At 37.2% G+C, this 12524-nt stretch overlaps 1 protein-coding gene across 2 annotated transcripts in view; it reads right to left on the reverse strand.

Annotated features, from left to right (window-relative positions):
• The window catches only part of scube1 (signal peptide, CUB domain, EGF-like 1), a 101456-nt gene that overhangs the window by 13627 nt on the left and 75305 nt on the right, over positions 1–12524 (reverse strand). For both annotated transcript variants that reach the window (XM_055190661.2, XM_055190662.2), the window contains 4 exons: positions 9339–9461; positions 5329–5445; positions 4972–5214; positions 1365–1475 (listed from right to left, as the gene is read on the reverse strand). In XM_055190661.2, the coding sequence (XP_055046636.2) occupies positions 1365–1475; positions 4972–5214; positions 5329–5445; positions 9339–9461 (594 nt within the window). The remainder of the gene's footprint in view (positions 1–1364; positions 1476–4971; positions 5215–5328; positions 5446–9338; positions 9462–12524) is intronic.

The raw sequence follows: 12524 nt of genomic DNA on the forward strand, positions 1-12524 counted from the left end.
ATTGGCACATGTCAATCCTTGCAGCACCTAAGCTGTTTTTTTGCTGCCCTTTGAGCTGTGTTAACTGAGTTGTGCATCTGGTTAACCACATGCCATGAGATTCTGAGTTCATGGGTTCGAATCCCATTTGCAGTGGTCTTTTGTCTTAACTTTTTTTCTCACTTAAGTTTTGTGATTTTCATACTATACATTGTATTTCAGATATTTGTGCTCTATGTTGTCATTTCTACACTTTTGGTAATTGTTGGATATCAATGTTTATAGCTTTAAAGCTGTATTCTATAGCTTGGACACACCAACTCAGTGGTTTAATTGTTTACTCAGTGGCGCATGCTGTAAGTGCTGTGTTTTGGGAACCTGAGTTCCTGGGTTCGAATCCCAGCTCTTACTTTCACTTATTGAGATTTCCTTTTGTGTTCACTTTAACACGTTCTTCTCGACCTGTCTGGTTTTCCACACGTGTTATATTTTTGCCATCTTTACTGTTGTTGCTCCGCACTGCAGTGGTTCTGCTCTGCATTTGCTTTGCTTCGGGTTCGGCCTCTGTATTGCGCGCTTTCTGCGCTTTGCACATTTGCTGCGTCGTGTGGTTTTTGCTGTGCTTTGGGTGCTCATTGCGCTGAAGGTGCTTGGCGGCCCGCAATTGCTGCTTGCAGCTATATTTATTTAATTGATATTTAACCTTTATATTATTTGTTGAACCATGGTATTAATAAAAACTACACAAAAGTAGCCTAAGTGCTGAACTGTTGCTTCGTTTATCCAATTTGGCAAAAGTGCTCATTTGGAATTCCAGCATGGAAAATTCTGGGCCTGAAAAGTGGCCCCACTTGGGCCCTGCGCTTTATAATAAAAACTAACTAAAAAAAAACAAATACAGTAATACTAAAAAAATTAAAACACATTACAAACACATACTAAAAAAACATACAGTACAAATACATATCTAAAAATTGCAACTAATAATAAAAAACAAAAATAGCAAATAAAGTAGTTGGTATCACATACTAAAAGCTAAAGAAAACAATTTCAATTTTGTTTTAAAAACCTGTCGGTGCATCTCGAATATTGTTAGGCAAGCTGTTCCATAATTTTGGTGCTGCAACATAACGCACAATCTCCTTTTTGGTGTAAATGTGTCCTTGGTATGTTTAGTAAGTTCTTATTTGCTGATCTCAAAGTTCGTCTTGGCTGGTGTTCAAATAAAAGCTAAGAAAGATAGTCCATGCAAGGATTTATACACCAATAAAATCATTTAAAAATTCTGTGATAGACTAGAAGCCAATGTAAAGAGATCAGGGTGGAGATCATGTTGTGAGCTTAACAAAAAAGCCAAAATATTTGTCTTTTGATGAATGTGTTACCTGTGCAGGTCTGAAGAGAGCTACTGCTGGTTGAAGTGATGTTCTTCTTCGGTGGAAGTTTACCTGGTTGGACAGGTACACCGCAGCTCAAAGTGTAACTGTTCTCAGAGTCTAAATCACAAACCAAAACACACACAAGCGTTTAATGAAATCATTTAACAGATGTGATGCACCTGAGTATTGTTTTGTAGTGTGTGTGTGTGTGTGTGTGCGTGCGTGTGTGTGTGTGCTATATGAGGATATATAATATATGAGTGTGGAGAAGATTGGCTGTTAGAATGACAGAATGTTGTAATGTTGTCTGGAGAGCCATTGGCCTGGCTTTGGCCTTGCCACAAATCGTCCAATGGCAGGCTGAGTATTTCTGTTGGCATGAGACTACATGCCCCGGGTGAACAGGATTAAAAGAGATTTTATACAGCTTTAGTGCTCACTGTGTGAACCCAATGGGACTATTAACACACACAAGAATCCAAGAGTCATAAACACACACACACTCTCAAAGTGTCCCATCATGTCTGATCGCAACCACACCTGCTATGCATTACCCAGACTATTAAACCTGTTATACCTCACTCTCTCCTCGCAAACTACTGTATGGTTTGCCCCTGCATCCATTTTGAGCGCTGCAGAATTTCATTTCCTGGATATTTACCCTTCAATTGTTTGCTTCCTTACCTGTTGATTTGTTTGCCTGAACTTTATTATGATTGTTTGCCTGCCTAGACCTTTAATGCTCCTAATCTCATCATAAGATTATGAGACGTTAGCACGGATGTCACACTTTATATTAGTGCATACTACATGTAGTGCATTTTACAATGCATGCTACAGTTCATGGGAGAATGTGATTCTTCAGTGAACCAGAAGTCATCTGGAAGCAGCTAAAGTTACTTTTGGGTGTTAATATGTTTACACACATTCCTCCACGCTGATGATCCAGCATAAAATTTGTCAATGACAACTTTTGGGCATCTAACACCTTAATATCTTTACAAAATCAGTCCGCAGTTGACAGATGTCCTAATGAAATACCGCTTCAACATTCCAAAACGTTTGCGAAAAACACTGTTTAGTCACTTTCTCACAAATGTCAAAAATCACATGACTGATGTCCTCAGGTCAGGTCCGTTATACATATCTTGCCTTTTAATGATTGGTTTGGCTGTATGACATTTATAGCTATGCTGATGTATGTATTGCACACGCTTTGTTTTGAGTTGTTGCAACCTCTGCAACTTATTTCTGTCCAGTCTGTTTTCTTTCCCCCGACCTCTTTATATATAATGTTTCATGTCTAATTTATATAGTGCATATATTGGTGATTTGCTTCAGGACCAAGATTTTACACTGGTCATAATGTTGTGGGCAAAATGGCAAAAAGAATCTAAACTGTTTATTAAATGCATAAGAATAAATAGACTTTGAGGTGCATAAATACTACAATGAAATGCATACACTATCAGAAAAAAAATGGTAGATTAGTAAATGCATTCACATAAACTAAAAATCAGTTCATTATTTTTCATCTTTGTTTATGATAATGCCAATAAAAAATGTATGTTAACTCATTGTGCACTCATGTGAAATTTCATGTGAAATGAACTAAGATTAAAAAGTGTGGAAGTATTGTTCATTGTTAGTTCATGTTCGCTAATGCATTAACTAATGTTAACAAATATAAGCTTATTATCAGTGTTGGGTAAGTTACTCAAAAGGTAATTCATTACTAGTTACTAATGACATCAAATGGCTCTTTAAATTCTTTCAAATAAATCATATAGAACTACATTAATTATTTTGGTCACACTTTAGGGTCCAATCCTCACTATGAACTACTTTTGCATCAATTTTCTTCTAATTACTGGTGATTTATACTTAGTAAAGTAGTGGTTAAGTTTATAAATTGATAGGAATTTGGTAGGATTAAGCATGTAGAATAAGGCCTTGCAAAATAAGTCATTAATATGTGATTTTTAATTAGGGGTGCGCGAGGCAAAAACTAACGTGGGGTTAATTGTAACACGGACCGTTTACATTGTTGCACAGGGTTGAGCAATTTGTTTTTCCCGTATTGTTTTCACGCTGCCAAAAGAAAGTCTCCCACGGATTTTTGGAAAGGTATAATGTTTTTCCAGAGAGTTATTGAACGAGTGTTTTGGTGGCATGTAAGTACATTTTTTTATCATATGTTTTTTTGTTGGGTGTGTAAGATACCAAAACCAATGTTATGTCATCTTAATCAGTGTCTTGTTGACTAAAACATAGTGTGATAGGATTAGCGAGGCCCTTCCTGCTAGGTTTGTTGGTTGTCATGCTCATTGACTGTCCTATCACTATTGTGTTAACCCCTCAGCACTAATGATATGAAAATAACTCATGTTAGCGTAATTCTTGCCGTTGTTTTAACAACACGAATGATTGCTGGCTGCCAACAAATAAATGTGCCTGTCTTATCAAAACATTTGTGTCAAAATGTAGTTTTGTTTATATATTTAATATTGATTGAGGTCATGTCAAAAATTAAAATCATAATGAAATGAATGGCTAAAATCAGACTTTGATGCTCTTCATCTCAGAATTTGATTTTGAGACTTTAGGGTTTTTACAGACTGTGTCACATATAAAAATGTTATTTTTTTGTCATAATTGTGCTGGTTTTTCTCGCATATTTAGACATTTGTATCCATTTATATTTGAACTATAGTTAGAAGAGGGATGAATAGTGTAGGTGAAACTAGTTACACCCAACACTGCTTATTATAAAGTGTTACCAGATGACGGGCACCAGGTGTCCTTGCATGGAGTCTGTGAGTTGCCCGCCAAAGCACATTCCATTAATAGCCTTAATTTTAATATTTATTTATTACATATTTTATATTTTATATTATTTTTGAGTAGTAGACTATATAAAAAAGAAGTAACCCTTCAGATTGTTTTGTCCATTGTGGTAGCCCTTGCTTACAAAAAGGTTGGAGACCCAGTATAGCACAAAATGTATCAGACCAGCAAACTACCGTATGTTATGTAGGGTTTACAACACTAGAGGGGGCCAGAGGCCAAAAACAATTTATTGTATAGCTTTCAGATTTTTTTTTGTGAAAAAATTATCCCATTCTGTCACTGGGGCAGTACCCTTTAAAAAGGCCCAAATATTTAGGCACAACTATGTATAGATTTGATATCAATAGGTACCTCTGAGCTATGTTGTACATTTTAAGTACTAATATGCACTCTTTAGGTACAAAGGTGAACTTTTTGATTGAGTACTGCCTCAGTGACAGCTAGGGAGCATTTTTGACAGTGTAGTCACTTGGATCAATTAAAGGTATTGCGGAGGATTTTCTTTTTCCGGGTGGATCATCAAGACTATTGGTCCTCCTAGTTGTCAATCAGGAGTGTTGCGCAATTGCATTTTTTAAAAAAGTGGATAAGGCGGTTTTTTTCTAAAATTTGAGAAAATCCTCCGCTACACCTTTAATGTGAAAGAAATTTTATTCATATGAATACTTAATACAGTGGCCTGACATGGAGATAATGGCATCAAACTACAATGATTAAATTATAAAACAAATAAAACAGAAATGATGCAGTGCGAGGTACCAACCTGCCAGGAAGAGGGCGTTTGACGGACAGGACAGGGCGCACACCTCCCCTCCTCCCGTCTTGGTACAGCTGAGCTGCGCACGAGGTGCCGGCTTCCCATTCGAAAGGCATTTTACCGCCTCGACACAGTCTTTCTTGTTCCAGTGGAGTTTTTTTCCAGGAGGACACAGACACTCGTAGCTGCCCTGCGTGTTCACACAGCCGTGTTCACAGCTCCCTTCATTTATACTGCACTCGTCAATATCTGACACAAACACACAGATGAGTTTAATCTATTCAGAAGCACCGAAGGCCATGACACTTCTTGTATTTGTAAATTATTCTCGTTTTATATTTGAAGAGCCTGTTTTAAACTCACCTCCGCAGTGTGTAAACCCATAGAGACTGTAACCTTTGTGACACACACACTCGAAGCTTCCCGGATAGTTGATGCAAATGTGATCGCACGTCCTCTCAAAGGAACACTCGTCGATATCTGCAACAGACAAATGTGCGGTTTTACAAACACAAAAGTGCTTTTATTTAACAATTACATTTCCAGTTTTGCGGCCGTGGTTTAAAGTTAAAATGACCTCAAGATGCTACTGACCACCAAAAAATAGTACAAAAACTGTCACTGGGATGCTACCCTTTAGAAAGGTCAATGAATCATTTAATTTAATGAATAATATACGAATCAAGACACAGAAAGAAGGTCATGTCAATTTTAAATGTGACAGCTGGCACAGCCAAGCCACGCAGCCTAAATGCTACTCAACCAACACTTCCCAGTCAGTTTAAATACTGTAAACACACCCTACACAACCAATAGCCAGGAATAGGGTGGTGTGGTGGTTTGGTGTAGCTTAATAAAATAATTGTGTTTGTCGTGCCATGACACGCTTCAGGAATCCGCTGCTATTCACCTCCAGTAAACTTCACTAAATGGAAATACACATTTTACACAGCGTTACAAACAGCAGGGACAGCTAGAGGTGCTTTTGACGAAAATGTCTGGGATGGTTTTTCTTTGCACTCCTTTTCAGTGCTAGAAAGTGTCCCTGAATTGCCACTGGCTGTAGTTGTTACAAATGGTGTTATAGGGTGAATTATTTACACATTTCTTAGCTTAAAATTTTCATTACTGAAATTAGATATTTTCAGAAAACAATGAATTTTGTCTCTGTTCATACAAACCTCTTTTATGGCATCAACATAAAAGTGCATGAATTGTATGAACAATGTTTGTGGTACTTTTATGTAGTTTAGTACTTTGAAATGCAAAGCTTTGGTGGATGCGCTGAAATGCGAAGATAGGGCGGACATATTGATTGGCTCCTCCCCTTCTTAAAAAACCAATAGCGTTTAGTTTACACGAGGGCCAACCTTCTGAACTCTCTGATAAAGCCAATATGGAAGTGACTTAAACAGCAATTCATTGACTGGCTGCTAGAGGCTTGCTCCAAAAGGGAGTCAATTCCCATAGACCACCATGTTAAAATGTCCAACTTTACAGTAGAAAATAATCTTCATGACATTTGTGAGGGGGGAGAATTTTTTTGTAATTCATCTGTTTAAATTATATTAAGCCTTAAAGGAACGGTAAATCAAACAATCAATTTTAACTTGATAATTTGTTATATAAGAGGTCATCATACTTAAATAAACATACTGCAAGTTTCAGAACTGAAAACGTCCATGCTACTGAAATATAACAGTTTTTGGCACCAAGCCAGGAAAATGGTCTATTCAGGAATGTGCCAAAATATGACGTCAGAGTAGAATTGAAACACCTCCCCACAACGACCACTTTTGTAGCCCCGCCCAGAGCTTCGCGTGACACACGTGTGGGCCAGGGGCAAAGCAAACCATGTAGTGTCTCAACAATCAGTAAACATGTCTTTAAAGATTGCCAAATGTAACCAAAATTACATTTAAATAATTGTTTTATTTTGATGCAGTGATCTGTAATGAGTAACCATGGAAACAGAGTCTTCAGTTGTGGAAGAAACATCTGGGAAGAACACGTAGGCTGGATAACCTTAACTCTGAGGCTCTGAACATAACATTAGGAATGCGTGGTTAAAGTTTGTTTTTGAAGAAGTTCCAGCTCGCGTGGGGAGTGTTTGTTTACTTTGTGTACCACAGATTCATTTGTAAAGAAGTCGATGCTGGATTTGCAGAGAGACTGTGATTAAAAAAATTATCATATAACTGTGGTATGTAACGTTACGTGTATGTAAGAGCAACCTCACAAGCACAATAGAAATATACAAAGTTATTGATAAGGACTTACCAGCCACAGTTTAGATTCTGATGCGCGCTTACTGTGTTGTTTATGGTAATTTAGTCATGACGAGTTTAAAGTTTTGTTTCTACTTTACTATACGTATAGTCATTTATGTGTTTCATCTTTAGCACCCAGAATCTTTTGTGGCTCAAACATATATGTGTTCGGCTGCTCTAATTTTCCACATGAATGTTTTTAAAACATTTCCCCCACATGTAATCCTGTAATCCTGTAAGAGGTGCTGGATCTTCCCTGGGACATGGTATGCATTTAGTGTGAGATCAACCAGCTTGTGAGGCACAGTTCTGTATGCATTGGATATATCAAGCCACAAGACTGCAAGATCTCTGTGGTTGTGCTTTGCATCATCAATTATCTTTGAGATACGCTTGTATGCTCGATACACCCTGGAACTCCTGGGACTCCCCCCTTTTGTACTGAGGTGTCTATATACTTATTACTCAGCAGAAAGGTGGTAAGTCTGCTTGCTAATATTCCAAAGAATATCTTGCCCTCCACATTCAGAAGGGAGTTGGTACGGAACTGCTTTATGCTCGATGAGTTTTCCTCTTTGGGGATAAAACACCCCTCTGCAATGAGCCACTCATCTGGAAGATGATTCCTCCTCCACACCGCCTTCAACAACTTCCAGAGTCTCCTCCTCAGCTGCTCACATTGCTTGTACACTTTGTATGGGATCCCATTGGGTCCCAGTGCTGAGCCCATCTCTCCAATCTCAAGTTCGGTGCCCCTTCCTGGAACACTGTGCATGCTTAAGAGGTGCTTCTCTACCTCTTCTCTTGATGCCTGAAGTTGACCCGATTTTTTGTCTCCCAGGAGCTTAGACAATTATTATTATTATTATAAAATCAACAGATTTTTGGCCCCTTTAAAGTTCTATAGTGTATAGCGCCTTTCGGGCTACGCACTTGTTTATGCTAAGTTTGTTAATCTGAACACTTCATTCTGTGCTGTGTTAACACACTATCGAATTGGACTAATACTGTAACATCTATGACTAACAATTTAGTTTTGAACATTACATGAAACCTTACATAATGAAATAAAACCATGTCATCAAACGCAACATTTATAAAACTTAATTAGCTCATCCGTTAACATGATTTCTCGTTCCCGTCTGATTGATGGCCATCAGTGGTTGAGTTAAAGACAAACAATCCTATCATTCAACACTGCTTCAGAGCGTCATTAATCTACGTCATTGTTTTTGTTTTGATCGTGGGCCATCTAGTGGCGGATTCTACAAGTTGTATCTTTAAGTTTGGTTAATGTTTACTGTAGTGATAAAAACACCTTCTAAAGGTGAATTTTGTACACACTAGTTTATACTGTAGATAAAGCAAGTTAAGCCTATAAATATTCATAGTAAAAGCCAAAAAACCTTTAATTATAAGCACACTTATATGCACTACACTTAAAAGGTAGAAAAGTTGTCACTGGGATGGTACCTTTGAAAAAGGTCCTAATAATATGTACCATTTTGGTACAGCTATGTACATTTGAGGTACCAATCAGGTACAAAAGTGTACTTTTTGAAAACTTTGTACCTTTTTTCTGAAAGTGTAGCCTACATGGACACTTCATAAAATGAAGTTTGACAACGACAGATCCCCATCTTGTTTTTGTCTTCTATGAAAGCAAGTCATGTTTAAAATTGACATACAGGTGAGTAAATGACAGAATTGATTTGTTTTGGATGAATCCTGAACTGTCTGAAAGATCCATGTAAACAGCCTTAAAACTTAACAATGTTCCCTACAAAAAAATCCAGCTAAAACCAGCATAAGCTGGTAGCTGGTTTTAGCTAGTTTAAGGTGGTTTATGCTGGTCCTCGCAGCCTGCAAAGCTGGTCATGCTGGTGGGCCAGCTGGTCTTCCGGCTAGACCAGCTTAAAAAGTGACCAAATCACAGCTAGACCAGCTTGCTACACTAGCAAAACCAGCTAAAACCAAGCTGGGAGACCAGCTAAAACCAGCTCACCAGCTTATGCTGTTCTTAGCTGGATTTTTCAGTAGGGTTAGCATAGATCCCTAACAAATGGTTTGTTTTTAAAGGTGTCAATCAAACGAATCCCAAACCTTGACAGGTGCGCTCATTGGTGAGCAGTTTGAATCCTTTCTGACAGCTGCACTCGAAACTCCCAACTGTGTTTCGGCAGAAATGATCACAACCTCCATTATTCTCCAAACACTCATCGATGTCTGCACAAAAGAGAGAGAGAGAGAGAGAGAGACAGAGTAAGCAAGAGAAGAGATGATGTTGGCGAATGTGTAGAACAAGGCTGAAACAGTATTCTCATAAACAGCTTTTTGGATTTATAAACAGTTTTTCTTATACTCACTGAAACAGACATGCACACAGTCACACAACATCATCTTAAATATATCAGCCAACCCTGGCAAGCCCCCACAAACCTTATAAAAGCTTATCCCGTCAACAAATGTGTAGGAAACTGTGTGTGCATGTGTGTGTATGTGGCGAAGTTTGGGGTTTCCTTTGCAGTTATTTAAGTAGACAAACACACGTTGGCTCATGGTTTTCTCTAATATTAACTGAACTGATGTTGAACAGAAAGTTTCCACTGGGCTTTAGACCACAGATATACAAGCTAACAGAACATGGGCGTCACCATTACAAAAAGAGCCTAACATGCACACATTTACATAAACCTGTGAATCATACAGAGATTATGGTTTCATGCAAATCACAAACTCTGTTTAATTCATGCAATGCACAAATACAACAGAGACCTGCGGCATCCTATGAAAATAAAGACTTCTGGTCTGAGACTACTAGCAAGGATTACAGTGTATATATCAGCGGTATAAAGTTTTTAAACAAATTTCATTTTGGGACAAAAATCTAAATGTTCTCTTGCTTTCATTTGAGAAGATGATGATGATTCAGTAACCTGTAAGCCAGCAGCAGAAGTCTACAGGGTGATTAAAGCAAGTGTGAGCTTGTCATATGAGGTCACCTACAGGAAGTGCTTTATCAACTCTGTCAGTTTATTTCCTGTCTACCTGTCAAATGTGACACTATGGATCATTTCTGTTAAGATGTTTCCATAACACACACATAATCAGAGCAACCAATGGGTTATCATCATACCAGCTGATTATGACAAATATATTTTGTCTTTAAATCTCTGTATCAGCACTAGAGTATGCATCGTGATAAATAATTCAGTAGTGTGCAGATTCGTTACAGAGAAAATGACATAATGGAATATTCAACAGTGATTAAACATTTGTACTTCCCTAAAACACACACACACAAAACACATGCAAGCGTGCACACTTTATTTTAGTGGCTCCTGAGCGAAGCAGGGGGCTAATGAGATTCCACATAATGAAGTTTAATGGCACTAAATAAGCTTTGAGTTTGAGTAAATACATTAAACATTTTCACATCTGTAAATGATAAAAAAAACTGCCAGGGAAAGAGCGGACAGGCTGAAAGGATTAATCAACGTTGAAAGAGTTTGGGAGTAAACACAGCATTCAGATTTATCAGTTGATTACTAATGCTAATTACTGCCTCTATTAAAAGAAAGAAAGAAGTTGGTTACATGCTGCACGCCTTGCTTTTTTAATGCATTGCACTCTAGTTGACACAAACAAATGCTTGAACATAATAATGAAAGGAAAAAAAAACAACAACAACATAGACAGGGAAGACGGGGCATGTGTATGGGTCGGCCTGGGGATGGATTTTGGGTCCCTGGGCCCCGCAGCACCTCACCTTGATGGCTCGTTGTAACATGACAGTGGTGGGGATCTAACCTATGCCATAGCCATGAGGGGGGTCAGAGGCAGTTTTATAACACCTTATTATTAATATCTGTATTAATATTATCATTAATATATCATTATTAATATCCTTATCAAATATTATCATGATTACTATTATTAATATTATTATTACTATTATCATATATTATAACTACTATTATCATTACTACTATTGGATGTATCAATATTACTATTATTTTGATTATTATTTTTTTTTTTTTAAATATTACTATTGTTATTATCTCTACTATTATTCATAATCCTCTTCCTGATCCTCCCTCTAAGTCCAGATGAAATTTGTATATTTATTAATTAATTTGTTTATTATTTCTATTACTACTATCTGCCATTTCATATTAATAGATTTTTCATTATTATTAATATTGATACTATTATTATTATTATTATTGTTATTATTGCTATTATCACTTTCCTTATCCATTTTGTTTATTTATTTATTTATTTACTCCTAATTATGTCTGTTATACTTCTGCTCCTTTATTCAACAATTTCAACTGTCATATCTATTATAGTTACACACACACACACACACACACACACACACACACACACACACACACACACACACACTACTGGCTGTTATGTTATGTGTTTTGTTGGTCTTTGTACTTGTATTTTTTTTTTCATCTGTAAATATTGTATTTTTCTGTTTGCAAAATAAAAAACAAAAATAAAAAAAATAAAAAATAAAAAAAAGAAAGAAAGATAAAGGAAACACGGTAGATAAATAGAAAATAGAGAATGATAGATAGAACTATAGACAGATAGATAAATAGGCATTCAGACAGACAGAAAGATAGAAAATAAAGACTGATAGACAAAACGATAAATACAGACAGATGGAAAAGTAAGAATAATACATAGAAAAGTAGAACAATAGAAAAAAACAGACAGGTAGACAGACAGGTAGATAGACAGAAAGAAAGAATTATAGATACAATTATGGAACGATAGACAGACAGGTAGACAGAAAAAAGTCACAAAGAAAAACAGACAGACAGTTATATATGAAAAATAGAGAATGATAGACAGACAAACAGATAAAAGATAGATAGATAGATAGATAGAAAGACAGATAGATGACAGACAGACAGACAGATGGCAGACAGAAAGCAGGACAGACACAGACCTTATATGGGTAATATACTATTGCCGCAATAGGTAGCCAGTCTGGAACCGAGCGAACTTTAAACCACAATACTGTATGACACTTGCTTTACATGTGAACGGCCCCTACGCTAATAGAATTCTGTTTTTCTCTCCCTGTCTCATCCTCGACCCCGAGGACAATGAGACAAACAGACCCAGTTCCTGTTGCTGTGAAGGTCATCACACCACTGATCTGCTGACCGTCCTTCAACGTGATGCCCAGACGATACGCGACCACCGGCTGAACCAGTTTAATCCGCTTACCCGCCTCCTATCCCTACCGTTTTATATATATATATA

Source organism: Misgurnus anguillicaudatus, chromosome 1 (genome assembly GCF_027580225.2).
Source record: "Misgurnus anguillicaudatus chromosome 1, ASM2758022v2, whole genome shotgun sequence".
In the NCBI taxonomy this organism is placed as follows: domain Eukaryota; kingdom Metazoa; phylum Chordata; class Actinopteri; order Cypriniformes; family Cobitidae; genus Misgurnus; species Misgurnus anguillicaudatus.